Source organism: Antedon mediterranea, chromosome 9 (assembly GCF_964355755.1).
Source record: "Antedon mediterranea chromosome 9, ecAntMedi1.1, whole genome shotgun sequence".
Classification (NCBI taxonomy): Eukaryota; Metazoa; Echinodermata; class Crinoidea; order Comatulida; family Antedonidae; genus Antedon; species Antedon mediterranea.
Genome location: NC_092678.1, coordinates 4242598 through 4265487, shown reverse-complemented (window position 1 = coordinate 4265487; position 22890 = coordinate 4242598). Strand labels below are relative to the sequence as shown.

The 22890-nt window shown below is 35.2% G+C and overlaps 4 protein-coding genes and 2 non-coding genes across 6 annotated transcripts; 4 read left to right on the top strand and 2 right to left on the bottom strand.

The window, feature by feature from the left end:
* The first annotated feature begins 427 nt into the window (after positions 1-427).
* On the top strand, positions 428-7970 carry LOC140059126 (interferon-related developmental regulator 2-like). The gene is made up of 10 exons (XM_072104967.1): positions 428-624; positions 2720-2924; positions 3088-3212; positions 4457-4614; positions 4981-5031; positions 5760-5938; positions 6165-6273; positions 6524-6658; positions 7018-7233; positions 7455-7970. The coding sequence occupies exons 1-10, from the start codon at positions 594-596 to the stop codon at positions 7533-7535; spliced, it is 1290 nt and encodes a 429-aa protein (XP_071961068.1). The 5' UTR covers positions 428-593; the 3' UTR covers positions 7536-7970.
* On the top strand, positions 2467-2559 carry LOC140059644 (small nucleolar RNA SNORD62). The gene has a single exon (XR_011847249.1). It is a non-coding gene; the product is annotated as a small nucleolar RNA SNORD62 (small nucleolar RNA).
* Positions 6361-6453, top strand: LOC140059646 (small nucleolar RNA SNORD62). Its single transcript, XR_011847250.1, has one exon. It is a non-coding gene; the product is annotated as a small nucleolar RNA SNORD62 (small nucleolar RNA).
* A 1072-nt stretch (positions 7971-9042) lies between the features above and the next one.
* Positions 9043-15503, top strand: LOC140058689 (uncharacterized). The gene is made up of 8 exons (XM_072104391.1): positions 9043-9897; positions 11345-11535; positions 11936-12067; positions 12171-12501; positions 12814-13249; positions 13700-13784; positions 13913-13963; positions 14091-15503. Exons 1-8 carry the CDS (start codon positions 9507-9509, stop codon positions 14496-14498), a joined length of 2025 nt encoding a protein of 674 aa, XP_071960492.1. The 5' UTR covers positions 9043-9506; the 3' UTR covers positions 14499-15503.
* On the bottom strand, positions 15449-18627 carry LOC140059374 (aqualysin-1-like). Its single transcript, XM_072105258.1, has 6 exons — positions 18427-18627; positions 18125-18265; positions 16514-16652; positions 16228-16412; positions 15901-16069; positions 15449-15582 (listed from the first exon to the last, which is right to left on the bottom strand). The coding sequence occupies exons 1-6, from the start codon at positions 18625-18627 to the stop codon at positions 15449-15451; spliced, it is 969 nt and encodes a 322-aa protein (XP_071961359.1).
* A 538-nt stretch (positions 18628-19165) lies between these two features.
* Positions 19166-22601, bottom strand: LOC140058688 (alkaline serine exoprotease A-like). The gene is made up of 8 exons (XM_072104390.1): positions 22340-22601; positions 21430-21573; positions 20946-21078; positions 20557-20666; positions 20298-20436; positions 19939-20123; positions 19630-19798; positions 19166-19524 (listed from the first exon to the last, which is right to left on the bottom strand). The coding sequence occupies exons 1-8, from the start codon at positions 22541-22543 to the stop codon at positions 19388-19390; spliced, it is 1221 nt and encodes a 406-aa protein (XP_071960491.1). The 5' UTR covers positions 22544-22601; the 3' UTR covers positions 19166-19387.
* Positions 22602-22890: the final 289 nt, after the last annotated feature.

Below are 22890 nucleotides of genomic sequence, written 5' to 3'. Positions count from 1 at the left end.
AGGTTGAAGTTGTGACGTCTTTCTAAAACACAGGGTATAGTAGGTTAGGCCTATTTTGCAGATTTCACTATCATTAGGCCCAAAGATGTGATAAATTCCAGTTGATATACACACAATTTATTATTTTGCATAGAATTGTCAATTCTTCACAAGAAAAAAGGGTTTTATAACTTTTCTTTGTGGTCCAGTTCCAAACTCTCAATGCCATAATTTGCAGTAGGTGTTTGTCTTCTTTCCCGCCAATATATTACGTAACTTCCTAAAGTATAAGATTGCGTCACAATATGTAACGCCATGTGGAGGAAGAAATGTGACGTCATTCCTTAGTTTATCCCACCATAAACTCCGTTCTAACGTACCCACAATGCATTACGTGTTAGTATTATTGTGTAAAGAGGTCAAAGGTTATTAGTCTTCATTCTGTTATCAGGGTAAGTCAATTCATGGGAAAATGACTGAACGAGTTTACAGATCTATACGACCGCTTATTTTACGTAAATATTTTTGGGGTAAATTTATTCGTAGTCTGGAAAGTATACCAACGTCTTGATAATAGATTATTTAATTTATTCTACTGAGAAGGAGAAAGAAAAATGCCGCGAAACAAGAGGAATAAAAAGAAAGGTAAGTTAGCACCATCCATGACCTTCCAAAAAAGGCATGACGATGATTCAATGTCGCGGGGATGAGAGGATTTTGGCGGGCGAGCACGTTGTATAAAATGAATTCCATTTCACTTTACAGTACCATATGTTTATTTAATGTGTTGTGTTTTTTGTTTAATGAATTAATCGATAACAAGATTATAGTTGCTAACAGTTATGCCCTACATACACTAGAGCCTAGGCTAGACGAGTTTACGTTTAATATTTTTATTTAGAATAATATTAATATGATTTTTAAATGATCGGGCTAGGCTAGGCCTAGCCAGGGCAGGCTAGTACTAGTAGTAGACCAGGCGCGAGCAGTGCCTAAAGGTATGCAGGCAGGCGGGATGGCGTAGGCCATACTCCATAGTAAAGTAAGTTAGTCCTAGACTTTTTGCCTAAAGTAGTAGGCCTACTAGACTGGTATAATGGTTTTAAAAATGAACACATCTTTTTAAATTATTTTATATTCATAGAGAAATTTCTCAATGATAAATTTTTATAATGTTTTTTTATTTTATATTTATTATGTTGTGTTTATTGTTTTATGTTTTTTATTTAAAAGGGTCCTGCGAAAATAGAATTGTAAACTTCTCTATGCAGGGTCCTTGCCATCATTTATATTATAAAATTATATTTATAAACGATGAGTAAATAAATGTGAATTGAATGAATGAATTGGAATGCCCTGTCCTAGTCAGTCAACACATTTAAGTCAAATTTTTAAGACAAGACATGGAAGCAAATACTCACTAGCCTGAACTAATACTTAGTATTATTATTATTTGATGTGAATTTTTGTATAATAGAGGTGCAATTATAAATAGTTTAAACAAACCAATTACGGACACATTCATATTGTGAACATATGGCGTAATAATTATATAATGGAAACTAAATTTCACCTAAGTAAACAGTATCAACGTTAATTTGTTTAATACTATTTCCAATGATTGAGATGCATAAGGCCATTACTTGTGATGTACAGTCAACAATTCCATATGGTTGAGAAATATGTCTGTAATCTGTTAGCTTTATTGATTGCTCAATATTTTGGATGGTATACCATATTAAAAACTGTAACAAATTACATAGTTCTGCAAAGTATTAATGAATTCAATCATTTTTTATTCATATTCATAAAATTATTTTATTAATATACTACATTTCAATTCACTAAAAAACTTGTTTTCTTTTTCATCCAATTGAAGATTATCAATTCTCCCAGTTTTCATTATCAATTTGAAGCACATTATATGGGGCCCCATTAAATGCACATGTATATTTTTTATCATATAAATAGTTAACTATTAACTTTATAGACAATGTAAACATAATTATGTTTCAGAGATAGATAGATTGATAGATAGGATAGATAGCCATATTTGTGTAGGTTAAATAAAGTTCATCTACACATTCCTATATAAATTGCTGTACAGTAACACTAACTCGGGTTCTTAGACTTTACATTAGCAACATAATGCGACTCACATACTTGCATGCTATTGCGTCAAGTTGAATGCTGCTACTGTACTGAAATGTAAAAATTCAATTCAATACTGCTGTTAAATATCTGCTTGATAAACGCTAAATTTATTTTAATTGTATAGGTGTATTTTAAATTGTGTAACACAGTAATACAAATTAATTAAATTTTTTATATATTCTGTATATTTTATATTCATTTTTAACTTGTATTAAGTTGTATGTTACAGGGGTTGCGGACACAAATGTGTTATGGCGCTCTGTTGCTGTCGCAACCCCTGGACCGCTTGTTGTCGAATAAAGAAATGAAATGATTATGAATATAATAGTATGGTGTAAATGATGATTTTTTTCAATAGATCCTGCTGACGCCACACAGTGTACTCAAAAGGATGGAATTGAATGAAGATAATCTAGTACTGATACACCTTTAATATTGTTTTTAAAAAGATTGAACCACAATCAATATTTATTTGATCTAATGTTGAGGCAAAAAAAAACAAGCATTTCTTTATATAACATGCACCATTCGATAAAAATATCATGTTATTTATGCATGTTACGATGGCTATGTTTTTATTTTGTAGGAGCAAGTCGTGGAGCGAATGAGATGAATGAAGAAGAGGCAGACAATGACTCAGGGAGTGTCACAAGTAGTCATATATCGGATCCAGGAAGCATCGTTGATGACGGTGCCCTCCTTGCTGCTAACGACGGCATTGATGAATCGATTGCCAATGAAGATTTTGAAGACAAGTTGAAAGACGCTATTGATGGTACTACACAAAAGAGGTACTAACAAGAAGCATTATTAGTCTAAAAATAGTACAGATCTTGTTTGAAGTTTACTCTTCAAAAAACCTTATACCATTGGGCTATTTGTACACACTGATGTAATATCATACATGCAAACATTATAGGATTTATAATTATTTACATTATTTGTGATATTCAGTGCACAAGGAAGGCAGAAGTGTTTAGCTGCTGTTCAGGCTGCTCTTTGCAAGAAGTACCTGCAAGACTTTGTAGACGGCAGGAAGGTTACCATCTTGGATTGCGCAGAGAGGTGCATTAAAAAAGGTAAGCTTAAATTGTTGGCATCTATTATAAGGCATCCCTGTATAATTACTATTAGACCAATACAATCGTAGCGTAGCAACCAAGACTATAAAAGTGTAGCAATCTAGAAGCGTAGCAATTTAAAATGTAGCAACCTAGAAGCGTAGCAATATGAAAGTGTAGTAATCTAGAAGCAGAGCAATGTTGCAACCTAAAAATGTAGCAACTTAAAGGTGTAGCAATCTAAAAGTATAGCAATCTACAAATGTAGAAATTTATAAGCGTAGCAATCTAGAAGCGTAGTAACTTAAAAGCGTAGCAAACTAAGAGTGTATCAACTTTAAAATGTAGCAATCTATAAGTTTAGCAACTTAAAATTGTAGCAATCTGGAAGTAAAGCAATCCGCAAGTGTAGCAATCTAGAAGCGTAGCAACTTAAAAGCGTAGTTTAAAAGCATAGCAATCTAGAAGCGTAGCAATCTAAAAGTGAAGCGATCCAGAAGTGTGGCAACCTAGAAATGTAGCAACTTAAAAAGTGTAGCAATCTAAAAGCATAGCAACCTAGAAATGTAGAGGAGTGATGATTGTAAAGTGTAGCAACCTAGGAGCGTAGCAACATAGACACATTGCAACATGGATTCTTTTAAATTTAAACACATAACAATCTCAATGTGTAGCAATCTCAGCGTGTATCAATCTAGAAGTGTAATGTCAACTAGGGGCATGAAAACAAGTAGTGGGAGGTTGGTTGAGGATTTTATACCTAAGTCTACTATTGTGTACAGAATTGATAGACAATAGTATTTTCATAACTTACTATTGTTGTTATACAGGATATGACCCAAACAAATTGCCTGTAGTGTTTCCTTCGGACCTAATCCAGACAAATAAGCAATACTAGTTTGCTTTAATTTTTGACAATACCTCAATAAAAAAACAAGAAAAGCTGTATTTTACACCAAAAGACCATCTTGCAATCTAATAATAAAAATTGTTTTCATAGTCATATATCTAAATTGTCACATTCAAAGCATAGTACTACTGTATTTAAATTTTCTTTTACTATTTAAAGGTAAAGGTGATGAACAGGCAGTTGCAGGTTGCAAGCCTGGTTTTCCTGAAAGGTGTAGTTTACACCACAAGACCATCTTGCAAGCCAAAAATAAAAGTTGTTTTCATACTAGTTCTACTGTATATCTAAATTGTCATGCTCATATACAAAGCATAGTACTACTGTATTCAAATTTGTTTTTCTTATTTTAAAGGTAAAGGTGATGAACAGGCACTTGCAGCAAATGTTGCAGGCCTTGTTTTCCTGAGTCTTGGCGGTGGTCTTGAATGCGAAGAACTGTTTAACAAGTTGAGGACGCTGTTGCAAACCACTCTTGCCGATAACAATGCTTCACCAAAGGCGCGTGCTGCTGTAAGTTTTCAATTAATATTTATTTTGCGATTAAAAAATGTTTGCAATATGAAATTGTTTGTGTAAATGATGATTTATTTCAATAGATCCTGCTGACGCCACACAGTGTACTCAAATGGATGGAATTGAATGAAGATAAATTAGTACTGATGCACACTTACTTTTCTGTTCAACAAGTCTGTCTTGTGAATGTTTACCCAATTGAACTCGCACCCTTTTGGCGTTACCATTTTTAATTTATAAAGAAAATATTTTTTTCGGTAATGAAAGTTGCCATGGATGTCCCCTGAATAGTCCCATAAGAAGTGTTCTACTTTAGTTTTGATTAGTAAATTTGGCATAATTTTCCCAATTTTGTTCTTGTAGTGTGCCACCACTCTGGGACTATGTGCGTTTATAGCTGCTGGTGATATGCAGGTAATCCAACTATTCATTCTTGATCTTTGATTTAAAAAATAATAATAATAATAATTTATATTTATATAGCGCCAATGGATCACTGACCCCTCTAGGTGCTTTACATAGGACCTTAACTAATGGTAATAAACTATCCCCCGCCGGACACCATTCCGGTATTTCTTAGTCGAGGTTTCGGGGATGGAGACAATCAATAATGTGAAAAAAAAAATGTAACAAAGCTTAACTAAGGTAAAACTATCCCCCGCCGGACACCATCACGGTATTTCTGAGTCAAGGTTTCGGGGAAGGAATAAATGAATGAATGAATAATTTAATTAATACCGGATGAGAACAGATGGGCTTTCAGTCGTGATTTCAAAATACTGACTGAAGGAGCAAGTCTCACAAAGAGTGGAAGTTTGTTCCATAATGAAGGTGCTATTGCTGCAAAAGACCTTCTACCATAAGCAGTGGATGATTTTGGTAATGTTAGAAGAAATTGATCACCAGACCTTAAAGAGCGTGACGGGATGTATTCAGAAATGAGCTCGCGAATATAATCAGGGGCAAGCCCATGTAACGCTTTGTAAGTGATCAGCGAGATTTTAAACGTTATTCTCTTACACACTGGCAGCCAGTGAAGCTCTTTCAACACCGGTGTAATACTGTGCCGCTTTAAAAAATAAGTTTCCAACATCTGTATGTCTAATCTGAAAACCATTCACTATTTGTTTTCTACATTGTAGGTTGTTATTGAGATCATGGATAATCTGACACAGGTGTTCAGCGCTTCCTTCCTCAAGGGTGATGGTTCGGTTCCGTTGCATAGTCCTGGTATCCATTCATTACATTGTGCTGCATTGTCTGCATGGACATTGCTATTAACCATTGCACCTCAAATTTACATAGAACGCATCACATACACGTGAGTTTCATTATTAAATTCTTATGGTCACTCATAAATAGTTTCAGAATGCGTTTTAAAGTTCATTCCACAAATATTTTTCAAAACACAAGAATTCTCGGAAAGCTTTATAGAGTATATGTTTAGGTTATTTTAGCTCTAGAGTATTTTTGGGCCTAGAGCATTAGTTCATTATTACTAGTTTTCTACTTTCTAGATAATGGTTATGATTAAATTTGTTTTTCAGACATTTTGATAGACTTCCTGAGTTACTGCAAATTGAAGATGTAAATTTAAGAATAGTAGCTGGTGAAGCTATCGCTCTATTTTACGAACTACAACGAGAAAATGATGAGGTAATTTCCCAGTTCATTTCTTTCTTCCTCTTTACCCCCTATTCTAAACTCTTACATTTCCGGTTTTGAAATTAAAATTAAGTCTGGTGTAAATGATGATTTATTTCAATAGATCCTGCTGACGCCACACAGTGTACTCAAATGGATGGAATTGAATGAAGATAAATTAGTACTGATACGCCAAATATCGACAGATACATGATATTATAGTAAAAATAGCAACTGTACCAATTTTATATTTTTTTTTCAGGAATTTGTTGGTGAGAATTTAGAAGACCTTTTAGGTATGTTAAAAGAACTAGCCACCGATAGCAACAAATACAGAGCAAAGAAAGACAGAAGAACACAGAGATCCAGTTTTAGAGATATCATCAGAACAATAGAGGTAATAATATTATTTTATACAATTTCCGCGAGTACACGTACATTATACAAACATGTGTGGATGGAGTGCCCTAAAGATTAACAGTGCAATCACTATCTATGTCACTCTCCAGTACTCCAAAAGATTGGATGTTTCTTAAAGTTATTCCCTTTGTTGTTGTTCGTGATAATCATACTTTGAACAGCTATGACTAGTTGACTAGAAATAACTATTTTGGCCACTATTTTTCTATGTGTTAATTAATACATATACATACTTTAAGATGAGATGGATATGATTATGACAAAAAATAAATACATAAAATTGTTACCGTCGAAAAAGTTTTTCTAACATTTTTTTCAAATGTTTTATTTATCCAGGAATATGAAGCACCTTTTGAACAGATAAAGTTTGGCACAGAATTCATCGAAATTGACAGCTGGTCGCGGAGACGTCAGTATGGAGTTTTTCGTGAGGCATTATCTTCCGGTATCAACACACACCTACGAGAGAACGAGTTACTACGTGAAATATTTGATCTTGGTGCCCCAGTTGTCCTGGTGGCTCATTCAAATAGAGGCAGCAAATTTGAAAGGGTATGTAGAATTTTATTTTTTTAGAGTTTCTATTCTCAACTCAATGCACTTTTTTCATAAATAATTTTTCATTAACTCAACCACAACTTCACTTAATAACAAAACGTTACATCTTTTCATTGTATTTTTCATAATTTTTTAATATTATCTAATATCTATGTTTTTCAAATTGCAAAAATTTAGAGCTGCGAAAATAAAGTTGAAACATTTTGTACTTTCAGACGAAATATAATGCAGCTGCTTTCAAAGCACGGACAAAGGTTCGAAGTAAACAACGTGACAAACGAGTCGCGATTTATTAAAGTAACAGTAACGTATGTTTTCCACTTTTCCTTGAGCCTATGCATGTCATATCAGTGCACCGAGATAGGTATGTTGTTACGAAAACAAATGTAGCTGAATGTAGTCTATTTTGATTTTATTAGCGACACTCGACTCGACTGCATGTGCAGAATGACTCAAAAGTTGCATAGTGGCGGAGTGGAGTTGTGGCCTGGTGGATACGATGCTTGGCTGCCAATCCAAGGGTCCTGGGTTCAAGTCCTGTCATATGTCAGGATTTTTTTCTAATGACAATTTACAACTCCACTCCCAAAGACTTGTAATAAGACTTTGTTAATGTAGAGCATCGTGTGTATATGTTTGTCTCGTGAACGGATTGCCACCTTTAAGAAGGATAGTGAATGAATTCTCTTATGGTTATCCTTGGCAATTTGCCTAAATAAATAAAATAAAAATAGTCGTGTAGAGTGTCGTAAAGAGGAAAGTTTGCTGACGCCATGCATAAGCATCTGTGGAAAACATACTTTATAATGTGCAATTGTTTGTTCCTATACTTTGTGTCATTCAGTGTATACTACCACACTTACTGTTTTCACATCTCTCTTCATCTTCTCACCGCTATGTTTAGGTTTTAATTAAAAAAACAATATAACAGCAAATAGTTTTCAGATATTTTTAGCATGATTATATTTAGCTTTTAGAATTTGGTTTGAAAAATGTTGAATCCATGATGTACAGAGATGCAGTGTTTATTAAGGATACTCTATTCCATAAGTACATTATTTTAACACTGCCCTCTATACTGTTGATTTTTTTAAATTGAACTGTATGCAACAGAATTTTCTCTGGAGATAACAATTTTTTTCTGCTGTGGATTGATGATTCTGTCTACTTTTTTTGATACACTGAAATAAAAACATTGAAAATACAATCATTAAAATGATGTTTTCCCCAAAAAATTAGTGTTTTTGTAATGTTTTAATAATAAAACAAATCTGTGAGAATCTCACTCCTTACTATGGATTGGTTATTAACATATCATTTGAACTTGAGCAGGTTTGGTTTAATTTTATCTCCATTCATTTAGAACATAGTTCTGAAACAATGACAAACTATATATTAATTATTTATCACTTTTAAAGTAAGACGGTAGTAATAAATAAATATATATTATATAATATATACTTACTGGAAGTTGTTGCCTATTAAACTTTTTAATACATGAATATATTAGTATATTGCATTAATGACAAGGATTTATGATGATGGGAGATGAATGAACATTCAAACCGGCCGCCCGTACAAATGGCATATCGCTGGTGTAACTGACCACATGTTACACACGGCATCCACATATTCTCTTTCCCATCAGTAGACTAACGGCTATGAGCGCTCATTGGGTAACTCCAGGGGCACCGTATCTTATGAGAGCCCCTGAGCAGCGTCCAGAGGAAAAAATATGTCGGAAAAAAAGCTCAAAACATTCAAGGCCTCCAGCGTTGGAGGGCCGCTTGGGTTCCTAAGCCAGTGGCGTTGCGCCACTGACTCCCATTCCAATATTTTCAAAATATCCACCCACTTAATGTTCTGATATTTAAGGTTATTACGACATGGCGCGATCGATACGACAGATAACCCGAGTGACGTAATTTCCAATTCGAAGGATCTGATTTGCTGATCAAAACCACAGACAAACGGTTTGTCTATGTTTCTATGTGTATGTTTGTTAAAAATAATACATTTCGGATAGATGATACAATTACAATTTGAAATGTCGATACTCGTTCCTCGTATCTAATTGTTTACGTCATTTACAAAACGAAACTTGGGTTTTTACTACTTCAAGTGCACTTTATAAATACAATGAACATGCTACTGGTGTTAACCAACGGACCTTGACGCGCACATAAAATGTAATAGTAGACAAGGAAGTTCTTGTGATTATTTTTTTAGTCTGAAGTTCAAGTAGAGTGTTGTACTGGGAACAAATCATGCACAGATCATACCCTATAGAAGACATGCCTCGTATGCCACCGAGAGTCGACAGGGTTGCAAAACCCGCCAAAAAAGGCGATCCCCCGGACCCATCGTTATTCTCAAAGTTTGAAAAAGCAAGGCCTGTAAAATTGAAATTCGATGAAGATGAGATCGCTCAAAATCCTACGAATTTGGAGGAGATTGTCTGTAGCAAACTGCTTCCACAACTTGTACAGGTTACCGAGGAATTCGAAGTCGATGGTAACGTAGTTGGTTTTAAAGCTGGTCAGATTTTAATGCTCCATATGATAGTAGAAAGAGAAGTGGTTCACGCAGTGGACAAAGATGGACGGGATTTATATCTACCAATACAATCCGAACAAGTTTACGAACGGTTGACAATAGGTATGTTGTATATATATTTAGTATATGTGTTGTAGGCATATATGAAATAACGGGTGTGGTATATTTAGTAGGGATGTGGTAGATTTAGTAGGGTGTGGTAGATTTAGTAGGGGTGAACATTATTGCAGGACGTGTGTACTGGAATTATTAAATAAACATTTACTACTTTAGCTACAAATTTTATTTTTGGTTCTTGGTTGATTGAACCAGTATTAGGCTTTATTATTGGCAAACGTTATTTTTCAATATGCTGTGATCACATTACGTAATTGCCTGAAATTACAGTATATGTCTTGCATTGAAACTATTTTTTGTTTAGTATTTAATCGTGTATTAGGGGTGTATTAGCTATTATTTTATGGATGACAACATGAACTGTGATAAGATGTAGTACTGTAGTTGTTACTTAATGTATAAGTAGTAATACTAATGTTTCTTTGGTGTGTGAATATGTCTCAACATTTTGAATGGAGGATCGTAATGTTTAAGAGAGCCAATTTTACGTTAGTTACACACACCTTTGCCGCCATTGTTGACATATGTTAACCGGGCCCATTAATATTTTTCATGAAAGTGGAAGTACGTGATTCCACGTCAGCTCAATTGGTTTTTACATCCGCCTAAATTTCAAATTAAACGTTAAAGATGGATCCGATGTTGTTCTTAAATATTAAAATTTTAGAGTATATCCGGGTTCCCGATCATGTTTGTGGCATCACCGTATATTTTGCTATGGTGTAATATTTTTACAAATAGTTCAACCGTGACAATAAAACAGTGTCCCATTGAATTTGTACGTAAAGGGGTATTGAATTTACCTGGATATGAAATAAAAGAAGAACACAAAAAGCGTGATGGATCAATTCATGTTATGAATGCTAAATTTCCTAAAACGGTTGCTTCTGCCAAAAACAACAAAACTTTAGTACCAACACAACACACACTTTTCACGTCGTTGTTCTGTAGGCATACAAAGTTCATGTTATCGATCAACAGGTTTCAAACGTCAAGCAAATATTTAATTTAAATGTGAATACTTATTGAGCAAGATTCCAATGATGAAAACATTAAATGATATATAAGTATTCTTTTAGGTCGAATTGCCGTAATAACATCTATAAGATGTACCCGTAAAAATTGGCTTTTAGGATACACCAGGAATTAAAGTGAAGTCGTTTAAGAAAACTGAGTAGGCCTACTAAGTGCTCATTGAAAATCTAGAATTTTTATTAAGTGAAGCAATTTATAGATTCCATATAGGCCTACTTAAATATATTATCTTCCTTCGTGGACTAATAATTATTACTTCCTTCCTTCCTTGCAATTACTACAATAATTTAAATAGGCATATTTTTTATTGGGTCTCTAGTTCATAGATATTAAAGAAACAACACTGTCATGCTTTGTAGAAATATCGGCGTTAAATTTGTCTTTGTTTTCTTCATAGATGAAAGAGTTGATGATCGCCTTTACATAGGAGTTGAAGCGCTTTTGAAGGCCAACATTTTACCGCCGATGGTGCGTGTTATTGAAAACTATTACTCAGCTGATCCTACAGAATGCGTGGACGATGAAGATTTACTAGAGCTGTATCGAGTTGACGTCGCACCAGAGGAAAAACGTCACAGAGGACGAATGGTAAGATAAAAGACGATATTGCAGTATACCCTTCCTATGAGACGCTGCTATTCCGGTGATACCCCTTATTCAGGAAGGGAGCTAGGCTTGCAGAGTCTTGTTGAGCGTTGATTATACACATTTGTATTCCGGTTTATATTATAGTTTATATTATAGTTAAGATGAGATGTAAATAATTCGATAATGGTTACAAATTACTCATTGTCATCCCCTCAATATTCTGGTCAAGTGGGATATAGAAACCAAGATTTCCTTGAGAAACAAAAAGAAAAATATATTCTATGATGTCAGTGAACTTATTTGGCAGATGTTCCATGTTCTTCAGCTCCAGAGATGTAGTCTCCATTGATTGCCGAATAATTGATTCGTCAGTGAAATTTCTATTATTGTTTGTTTGCAGTGTGTCTATGGAAAAAATCAACAAGGCTATAATTTAAACTTACACCAAGGCATGACGACAGCGCACTTCACAACAAAGTTAAGTGCAAATTTGCACCCGATGACGGAAATAATTCAAAATGACTTCCCTCAGGTGAGTAGACCTACATATTTTATATCTTTTCCGCAGAACGTCCTGTCATTTTCACCTATTCTATCAACCCCAAATATTGCATTAACATTGTTTGTGTTTTCAGAGAGTTCGAATACCAAGCAGCGATCCAACCCGACCAAACATTAAAGCAGAGAAGATCATTAAACTTCTGGGTGTCGAAAAGGAGTACCACGTGATCATGACAATACCTGGAAAACCAGAAGTGTTCGGAATCCCTTCGAAGATTCCAATTAAAATGACGTTAGCAACAGGAAATTTTCGACATGTTGCGAAGTCACTACCACCTATGTACGCTCTCGTCAATCCGACTTGGCACATAGATATAATCGGCCGATCTACGTTACAACCTCAATTTCGACAGTTTCCACAACCAGCCCAAGAAATACTACAGCCCTGGCTGAGCTCTTTCGAAGGTTAGAATATTATATATGCCAATCTTAATTTGCAAGAAAATGATTTGAGTTTTAAGTTGAGTTTTGTCTAACTAAAATATTACAAATAGCATTATGAGGCATACAACTTTAGCCAATCTTGTGTTTGCTCACTTCTGTTTATGAGAAGTTTGCCTCTCACATTTATCTTTCAGTTAACTGCATTTACAGTCAACTGCATTAAGGGACAATTAACTGTATTATACGTAATTGTTGATCACGTAATGCGTATTTCAGTTGTTACACTTCGATAGATGGTAACTGTAATTTAATATTTTTCAATTTTATTCATAGGGAAGGAGTGTGTACAAGAGGCGGCTAAAGTGAACGAAATGGACATAAAAAGGCAAATTGTAGACTTAAAAAATGAAGTTGACATGTGGAAAAATCTTTACGAAACTGTCAAAACATCTACACCAGAAGTACCAAAGCGTCTAGATGTACCTATTATGCCTCCTGCACGACCCCCTAAACCAAACCAAAAAGTGACGACACCACCAAAACTTGAAAATAAACCGTCGTTCTCTTCAGCACCCAAGAAGGGTTATACTTCAATTATTAAAAGTAAAATGATGGGGATCAAACTTCCACAATCACCGAAGATGCTGAAGACAGCAAAATCGCCGACATCGCCCCCACCACAACAATCGGTTGAACTAGATTATGAACAACCAATAGACACTAATAAAAGTAAACTTACCGCGCCTTCTGATGATGAAGATGATTTAGAGTAAGTAGTTAATATTTAGTATTTCTATATATTATGAAGCCTTTGACTACGTCATGTTAGTTCATTGTGCATGCGGGAATAGTTGGACGTGTATCCTCGCTTCTCACCGCGACACATGTTTGATGGTTTATAGGTCCAGGCGACGACCGACGGCACATCGATTGGCCTAGATTTGCTCGTCGGTCGTCGCGACACATCTAAAGCTCCCTAATATTACAAGTTTGTGTATTCGTGATAGCTTTCGCAGTAGATTTTTAGAGTTGCTGTCAGAATACGCGAGTTTGTTTATTGTCGCTGACATGATATACCGCTCGTGTTCCGGATGGTATAAGAGCGGGGTAGTGGTTCGAAAAATTTCCATATCGCATGCATACGTCACTTTGTCAATAAGCAATCAACAGTTTTTCCTCACTGGTTCAATCATTTAATGAATACAGTTGTGTTTTCTAGGTGTTACGAGGAAATTGATGACATTACAAATAGTCAGACGAAAAAGATGCAAGAGCTAAAACGTACGCTTGATTCGCAGTTACAAGTAGGTCTAAACTTTTATTTTTTATTTTCAAATATGCAAAAGCAATATTTCCAATGATCGATCTTCCTTTAAACGCGTAAAATTTAGCATCATAAAATAATGCAAACTTTCTATGCTTTCTCTTTTAGATGATTGAAGCTTTTCGAAAACAAGAAACAGGTTTAAAGAAAGAATTGCGTGTAAGTAAAATTCATACCGTAAAAAGAAGTTTTTTTCTAGGACGAAATAGGCCTCTTTTCGAGATAACAATGATATAAATCTTCAAAATACCTTTCATTCAATATTAACTAAAACACTTTATTGCAGGAAGCAAAAAGTAAAAATGAGGAACATGTTCACCATATTTATTCACTTCAACAAGAAATCGACTCATTACTGAACAAAGACGAAGACATTTACGATACGATATCGGAAGATCGACCTCTGCCAGTACCACCTTCAGGGATGCCACAGAATATTTACAACAGTCCTGCCGCTGGTATGACTCCAGGCATGAAGGTGTGTGCGGATCAACTACAGACTTACACAGTAGCAGGAGTGGAAAAATTCTTAAAAGAAATCAAGTTAGAAAAACACGCAACTAGTTTCAGACTTGAGAACATCGACGGGCCTCTGTTACTGGCACTGGATGAACAAATGTTAAAGGAACTTGGTATGTCGGCGTTAGATGCAAGGAAACTGTGTGTTAGAATAGGAAAGATGTCTAGTCAGTAAACACTATTAATATTCAAAACAGGAACCTAACCACGAAATTATCATTCCAATTCATAAATAAATAACAAATAAACTTTACAATATAAGCATAGATACTGTATTGAATTAATACAAAACAAACAAACATGTATAAATAGTTAATTGAATGAGCGATTGTGTAGCTATGGAACGCCATTACCGTCATTTATTTTCATAGTGGCCATCTATGCCTGCAATTTTACATAGTTCAGATGTTGGAGATTTTGCTTTCTGGCAGTAAACCATTAGTCTTTTGTCAAGTCTATAAGGATATAAAGTCTTTCTAATATAGAATAGCATTGTTGTAGATAAAAGTAATTATTGATGAAATTAATAACATAGGCCTACCGATGCAACTCATGAACATATTGCACCCGATTCTAGTACACAGCCAAACCCCCAACCCATGAAGTCTGTATCAAGGACAATTGTTTATTGTTGTATAAGGTTTATGATGAAACGTTAAGTGTTGTATATGTATCGATAGTTACCTGTGATATAAAATCCAGGAATTATACTAAACACTAGAAAAAGGTCACTTAGGCCCTATTACGTTTTTTAAATGTTCATTAGAACTCGTAAGTCGTTGCTATACAACTGGGGTATCATATCTCTTATATATTTAGCTATTTATTTTTGAGTATTGAAAATGTAAAAAATTTTTAAAATATAGTTTGTAAATATCTTTTAAATATAATAAATTCTGGTAGATTGTTACATTGATTAATAATAATGATGTGAATGCTTTAAAATAAACGAAAAGAATAATATTTAATAATCTCAAATTATGAGGATTTTATTGACAAATAATTCGGTTTATTGTAAAATTATAACATGGTGGTTCTTATCAGATTAGTGGTAGGCATACGCCTTATCTAGTTTATGATGTATGTCATGTATACAACAGAGAATTTAACATGATGATATATTTGCTATTTTCCTATAAACAACAAACGGTTGTAAGAATCGTTTTCGTCTGATACAGCGTCTTTAGTAGAGAGGTCGAATATTTCTTGGCGTATCTTGTTTGCTGGTATTCCTTGGGCAAGAAGAATAGCAGCCACGCCTAAAAACGAAACAAGTACGCGTTTATGACAGATAACTGTAAATATTTATTCATCGGTTATAATTTGCCCTGAAAACGTTTATCGGGTTTTTGAGGATAGATTTGTCAAGGAAGTAATTTTACTCTTCCCTGGATTTAAAACGTAACTGTGTAACTTTGTAGACAGCGTGCCTAAATTTAAATTCAAAATTTGAAAACTGTGTTTACTGGACATGTAATGGTTAACATAACGGTATGTGTTCATTAAGCGAGATTTAATATATACAGTACGGTATGTCAGGGACTCCCAATCTCTACTTTGGGATGATGTGAGCTTACCCGAGACATGAGGAGTTGCCATTGACGTGCCACTTAACTCATATACATCACTTGATCTGTCGACAATAGATGGAATATCTTCACCTGGAGCAAAAACATCAACTCCAATGCCATAATTAGAAAACCATGCCCGAGCATCCAATTTATTTGTCGCTCCTACAGTAATGACCTAGAAAAAAAGATGCGTAATCTGACAGCAATAGCAACATCTCTGAGATTCGTTGCACTTTTCAACGTCATGTCAACTAGTAAGCACTTCGAGTCAAAGTTCGAATTTCGCATTGTCGTGGTCGATAATACTCATATTGTTGCAACCTTTAGACTTACCTCTTTTAGTCTTGCCGGTGACGTTCCACATGCATCTACTCCTTCATTCCCCGCGGCAGCGACTACGATGAAGCCCCGGGCTACCATTCTGGATACAACATCATCGAGGGAACGTGAGGCTGGTCCACCGAGTGACATTGACACTACACTGCCTCTTACACCGTTTTCGATTACATAATTAACTCCTGAAATAAAAAAAAAACAAAATCAGCATACTTTTTACCAGGTATTTTATTTGAATCGGGGTGGAAAACGGAAAATTTGATTATTAATTAAGGCTACAAACCCGCAATTATGTCTGAAAAAGGAGCGTTGTCGTCACAGCCAAATACGCGAACGCTACGTATGTTTACACTCGTGGCAACACCATACTTTCGTGCTCCGAGTGTTCCGGCAACATGTGTACCATGTCCGACACAATCGTACTATAACAAAACGTATATGTTATAAAATAGTCACATATCATTATTTATAACTATCGTAATTTCTAGGTTAGTATTTTGTTAATTTAATATTAATAAATATACTTGCCACACCGTCGTGGAACGGATCGTACACACTGGTTGCTCTACCACCAAACAATGTATTGGTTATGGCCACCCCAGAATCAATAACGTAAGCAATAGATCCACTCCCGCTACCTCCACAGAGAAACAGTGTAAAGTTGTAAAATTATCTTCAGCCAACTGTATTATTGTATAATAAGCAGAATCCAACTTTTAAATTTTGATTTATTTAATTTTAGGGGGAAAACAAAAATTACCGAAAAACACATAACAAAATATAAAGTAAATAAAATGTTAAATTGTGTGGGAAGGTTTCCCATAGGCCTAATATAAATACAAATATATTAAAAAAATAACTTATTCATTAATGAATAAACTGAAACACCATACCACTTGGAGAATACTGCTTATCAAGAGTTTTGTTCCTCTGGTCTATACGATCCAAGCCCCACACGTTAGTATAGGATGAAATAGTAACTACTTCATTTTTTTCAACGTACTTCACTCCTTTCAATGCACGAACCTTCAAATAGACAAGTAGGCTTATTATTTCATACTTCGTAATGTCATGATAACATTGGCATCATTTATATTAGATAGAGTGTTATACATGGACTATGTTAACCTACCGGATCATGTACATGTTATGTTTGAATAAAGCGTAAATATTAACCTTATTTATTTATTTATTTTTTTTTATTCGACTTCTCACTAACTCAGTTCGTGAAGGATCTGGACCAACAGGTGGTAAACACCTCTAAAACGGTCCAGTCCCAATTTGCACAGTGGCTGTGTGTGACAGTGGCTGTGATTGTGTGTACTAGTACACCGGGGTAACCCCTACTCGTTTCGAAAGATGTACTAGGTTCTTTAAAGTGCGCATGAGCTATGTGTACACTGGACCTACGGTTTATAGTCCTTATCCGAGAAGACTTGTTCTACCACCAGAACCATGGAGCGAGTGAGCCTCGAATCCTTGCCGATGTTATGGCTACTTAATTACGGTTCCACTGTCTTAACCGCTCGGCCACTCACTTTGCCTAACCTTAGGTTAGGCATAGTGCATAGTCAACTATTACACGTCATACTGTTTACAATACTATGATAAATCGTCGTATTAACAGGCTTTTCTTTTACCTGATTGTTTAAAATAAATAAATTAATTAATAAATCCTTTCTGTTGAACTTGTGAGGGAATTTCCCCTTGTGGGTTACTGTACAATGTAACACTTTCTGAAATTTGTATGGCATTGATCGCACCAATAGAAAGTAAGCCTACAAGTACAATTTTCGTATTATGTCGGTCGGTCGGTTCGGTCGGTAAACACTAACTTGAGCACGACTGCAGCCACGTATATGGCCTTGTTAATCGCGGTCTCGTATTTCCTTACCATATTTAGTTGTTCCTTGTCGAGGTCAAGAACAACTACATTGACACCAATTCTTGATTCAATTGCCTTCATCGAAAAGATCTTCCTTGATGACTTCGTTGCTTTTATTTTCTGCATAATTTCTTTACAATCAGTATCATCCTAAGCGATTTTGTTTTTTAAAAAAAAGCAAATAGACACGTTTGAATGAGTTGAGTGTGACAAACAAAAGAAAGGCCCTACCTTTAAAAACCTCAGTAATACTGATATACACTAGGTCTACTTCTGACTGCAGACTTAATTGAATAAGTAAGTGAACATACTGAAAGTACAACTAGATAATCATGGACACCTTCCAGATTGTCTCCGTATAAATTTGCCATTCCCTGAGTTGTTGAAGCAACTGTAACTCCTGGACAACCTTGTGGCGGTTGTGTTGGTTCGGGGTCGTTACGACTGCAAGCCTGGCAGGGCCTGCTGCTTAACTGCAACAACATATAAATTGCTATACACAAGAACTTCATATTTTTAACTTGTTGGACGTGCAACTTGTCTTGTATTGGTGTTGTGTGGATTATTTATATAGGTGCTTTGGGCTTCGTGTTCTTCGGTGGACCAGTCATAAAATAATAAGTGTGTTGCCAATATTTGTGGACCAATCACAAAATAATAAGTGTGTTACCAATTTTGATATGATATTTAAATATTATCTAAGTGTTTGTATCCGGTGTAGCTTCAGTGAGTTTTATGGTATTTTATTATAGCGAATTAGTTTCACCACACGAGATAAGATACTGTAACTTTTATTGAGCCACAAAGTAAATGTAGATATGATGCCCGATGTTTGATGTATTTATATATCCCGTCATGTTTTGTTGAGTGCCTTTTGTCTTTTATATTCTTTGCTAAGTACTTCCGTCTTTCATTTGTATGTTTGTCTTAAATGAGAATTTTCAATTCTGTGATGTCATTTTATAACTATTTTACCAAAGGACATCTTTAAACAATAGTTGTATTATTATTACTGAGCATTGATTTTAAAGAAATACACAGAGACATGCGTTCTATCCATTTTCAGATTTATTATTTCTTTATCAACTTTGTGATAACTAATGTCTAATCGGTAATGAATTATAGCTTAATTAAAGTGTATTCTGGGTATTGTACTTATGTCAATTCGACAGTAAAAAAAAAACTCTCGGGCATTCCACCGTTCATCATATTCGTGACTTTGTTGAGGTGCTGATAAAGGTTCCTTGGTTTGTTAAAAAGCTGCATGAAAGGTTAATCTAGGCCTATAAACACCAGGCGATTGTGAGAACCTTTTTCGTCGGAAACAGCATTTTCAGTGGAAGTGTCAAATATCTGTTGGCGTACATCGGCAGTATTAGTTCCTTGAGCAAGAAAAATAGCTGCTACACCTAATAAACGATAGCACACATTGTGACGTTATTTTTACGTTGTGAAAAAGCTTTAAAATTGTTGCTAAAAAATGACTTAATTTCACTTTTTAAAATGTTTCTCACCTGAGACATGAGGTGTTGCCATTGATGTGCCGCTTAAGATTCGCTCTCCGCCTGTAATGTGATGAATAGAAGGAATATTTCTTCCAGGTGCAAAGATTTCGACGCCAGAACCATGGTTAGAAAATGATGACCGCGCATCAGTTCTGTCTGTTGCCCCGACAGTAATAACCTGATACAGAATAGGAAAACATTAATATGACGTTGTAGTATGCAAACCAATGTTTCGGTAAAATGAGTGCTACAATGGTGTATCAATCGATGGTGATCATTGTCTAATTGAAAGATCTGTAAAAAAAATTATAAACTTACCTCTTTTAGTCTCGCGGGTGACGTTCCACATGCGTCTATATCTGCATTGCCTGCTGCAACAACTACGATGTAGCCCATGTTTGCCATTGTTTTTACGGCATCATCGAGGGCGAACGATGCTGGTGCGCCAAGGGACATTGAAACTACACTCGAATTATCCCCATTGTCGATTATATAATTAATTCCTGGAAAAAGTGTTTAGAAATTAATGCATTAGGGAAGAATGAAAATAATTTGCTACCCTATGATTTTCAGCCCTAGCGTTTGTTTAATGCCTTATTACTAAAGCTTGGTTCCAAATTGAATGCAAACGCAACACAATGACAACATGGACGCAACGTTTAAAAAAAAATACAAACCAGCGATTATGTCAGCAATAGGAGCCTGATCGCTACAGCCAAATACACGAACACTACGTATTTGGACACCCGTGGCAACACCATACGTCCGTGCCCCGACTGTTCCGGCAACATGTGTACCATGTCCGTTACAATCGTACTATAACAAACAAAATATTAATAATAACACTTCCTTAAGAGCACTGTACCGCGCGCATTCATTTGTTGTTTTGTACAAACCAATTTCGATTGTCTTTTTCTAGAACTATGAAATACTTACAGTGCCGTCATTAAATGGATCATACACCTGTGTTGCTCTGCCTTCAAACAACCCAATGCCCACATTCACTCCAGTGTCAATGACGTATACGTTAGACCCGCTTCCATTACCTTTAAGAAATAAGATGAAAGGTTTAACATTAGTTCCCACTACAGATCCAACGTAAGCGAATTGACCAATGACAAGCGACAGTTCGAATAATCTATTGTTTGTGATTGTTTAAATCACTTGCGTAGCACTTACGTAATTGTTATTCGTCTATAGTGGGAACTAAGCATTCTCCTGTTGTCACCGCCATCCGAGTTTTTTTATGTGGATTAAGCGCACTGGTATGCATAATTAATAATTATACTATGAATTTGATAATTGATAAATAATACTAGGCCTACCGCTTGGAGAATACATGTTGTCGAGAACTGTGTTTCTCTGGTCTATACGATCCAATCCCCATACGTCTGTAAAAGCTGAAAGAGTTGCAATTCCATTTTTCTCTACGTACTTCACCCCTTCCATCTTACGAACCTGTTTTAAAAACATTGAAAATAATATAAAGACGCTGTCGCATCGTGATTGTTGTTCAGATTATAACAGCCTACTAGGCTTAATAATCATTATTTATGTAATTACATATCTCAACAGACTAAGTGGAAGTCGGTCTGTAATCTCCCCATATCATTGTGGACCAGCTCGCGGTTTATATTACACATTTGTCCCTATCTATAGGCTTAATGTTATTGATCAAATATTCAAAAAAGTTAATTATTTGTTTCTACTTTAGGCCTATAATATTCTACGGTTGCTTATGTTATTGGTCTTTCTTCATTCTTCTTTGAATTCTAAGAAGTCAATCTGTAGAAAGATGTTGATTCTTACTTCGTTTAATTGTTCTCTGTCAAGGTCAGCTACAATTGCATTGACACCACTTCTGGACTCCATAGCCTTCATTGTCGTGATTCGTCTGCTGGATGACGCCATACCTTTGATTTCCTGCATCATTTCTTGACAGCTAGCATCATTCTAATACACACACAAATTAGACTCTTACTGACATATTCAACCTACTTATCCTAGCTACCAGGGACAATCGACAGGAAATTGATTTTTTCATATTTTTTATTATTATTATTTTATTTTCTATATTTCATAAAACAGTATAGGCCTACATTACAAAGTAATACAAAATAATAATAAAGTAACCTTTTTAAGTTACAAAACATAATATGGCTATTTTTATACATAAATATCAAAATAGATTTCATTTAAACAAACAAAAAGAATGATGCGAAATAAGGTCACTATTTTTAAAAACAATGTACTTTTCAATTTCTTTATACCTCTCATATAGGCCTACAGATTTGAAGTGATTTATGTGAGGTTTTTATTCGTTAACTTTGCAGTTATAAATATACAATTTTACAATCAGTATTAAGTTATTAATTGCATGATTATTTCTATGATTTTTAAACATCATTTCTTGACAGCTAGCATCATTCTAATACACACACAAATTAGACTCTTACTGACATTATCAACTTAGTACTTATCCTGGCTACCAGGGACAATCGACAAGAAATTGATAGGATGCACTCTCCCAAATAACATGAACTGACTAATTAAACCCAATAGTGCCATGTATAACATTACAACCGTGTAGTATGTTACAGTAGGTCCTACATACCAGCGTTAAAGAAAAAAATAGGTCCTGTGAAAAAGATCAGTTTTAGGATAATATAATATGACCCACACCCAGAATCGTGAAAATATCAAGACAATATAAACTTACTGAAAGAACAAGAATGTACTCATTGCCACCATTCGCTTGGTCTCCGTACAATGGTGCCATACCAGGTATTGAAGCAACTGCAGCACCAGCATCTTGACAACTAGTCGGTGGTGGTAGTGGCGGTGTCGTTGGCGGTTGGGGAATGCAGGCCAGGTTAGGTCTGCAAAACACCATACATATTGCGACAATCACAAACAACTTCATTTTGACGTACTGCTAACTAGTTGTTGATGGCGGATCCTATGAGCATGGTGTAACGTTGGATCATTTTATATAAGGTTCATGTCATTCACATCTACCAATCAAACTAAAGGCATGTTGGGGTTGAAATCAAAGATTTAATTTCAAAGGATATTTTAGGCGTTGGATTATACCCATGTCCTGAAGACATCTTGTCGTCGCAAATCAATCCGTTGCTGCTTTGTTCTTTTCTGTCTTTCTGTCACTCTTCTTCTTGTAATTTCATTCAAATTCTGCTGTCGCATAAAAGACCAGACAAAACATAAAGGTTATTACGTGAAAATGTGGTTTCTGGAGGCTTACGTACCCCG

Coding starts and splice junctions, on each gene's coding strand:
- LOC140059126 (XM_072104967.1), top strand. CDS start 594: ATGCCGCGAAACAAGAGGAATAAAAAGAAAG. Junction 2,925..3,087: donor GATGGTACTACACAAAAGAG/GTACTAACAAGA, acceptor TGTGATATTCAG/TGCACAAGGAAGGCAGAAGT. Junction 7,234..7,454: donor GAGGCAGCAAATTTGAAAGG/GTATGTAGAATT, acceptor TTGTACTTTCAG/ACGAAATATAATGCAGCTGC.
- LOC140059374 (XM_072105258.1), bottom strand. CDS start 18,627: ATGAAGTTCTTGTGTATAGCAATTTATATGTTGTTGCAGTTAAGCAGC. Junction 16,653..18,124: donor ACAAGGAACAACTAAATATG/GTAAGGAAATAC, acceptor GTTTTGTTATAG/TACGATTGTGTCGGACATGG. Junction 16,413..16,513: donor TTTTTCAGACATAATTGCGG/GTTTGTAGCCTT, acceptor TTTTTATTTCAG/GAGTTAATTATGTAATCGAA.
- LOC140058689 (XM_072104391.1), top strand. CDS start 9,507: ATGCACAGATCATACCCTATAGAAGACATGCCTCGTATGCCACCGAGA. Junction 9,898..11,344: donor TTACGAACGGTTGACAATAG/GTATGTTGTATA, acceptor TTTTCTTCATAG/ATGAAAGAGTTGATGATCGC. Junction 12,502..12,813: donor CTGGCTGAGCTCTTTCGAAG/GTTAGAATATTA, acceptor TTTTATTCATAG/GGAAGGAGTGTGTACAAGAG.
- LOC140058688 (XM_072104390.1), bottom strand. CDS start 22,543: ATGAAGTTGTTTGTGATTGTCGCAATATGTATGGTGTTTTGCAGACCT. Junction 20,437..20,556: donor ATCCATTTAATGACGGCACT/GTAAGTATTTCA, acceptor TGTTTGTTATAG/TACGATTGTAACGGACATGG. Junction 20,124..20,297: donor TATTGCTGACATAATCGCTG/GTTTGTATTTTT, acceptor CACTTTTTCCAG/GAATTAATTATATAATCGAC.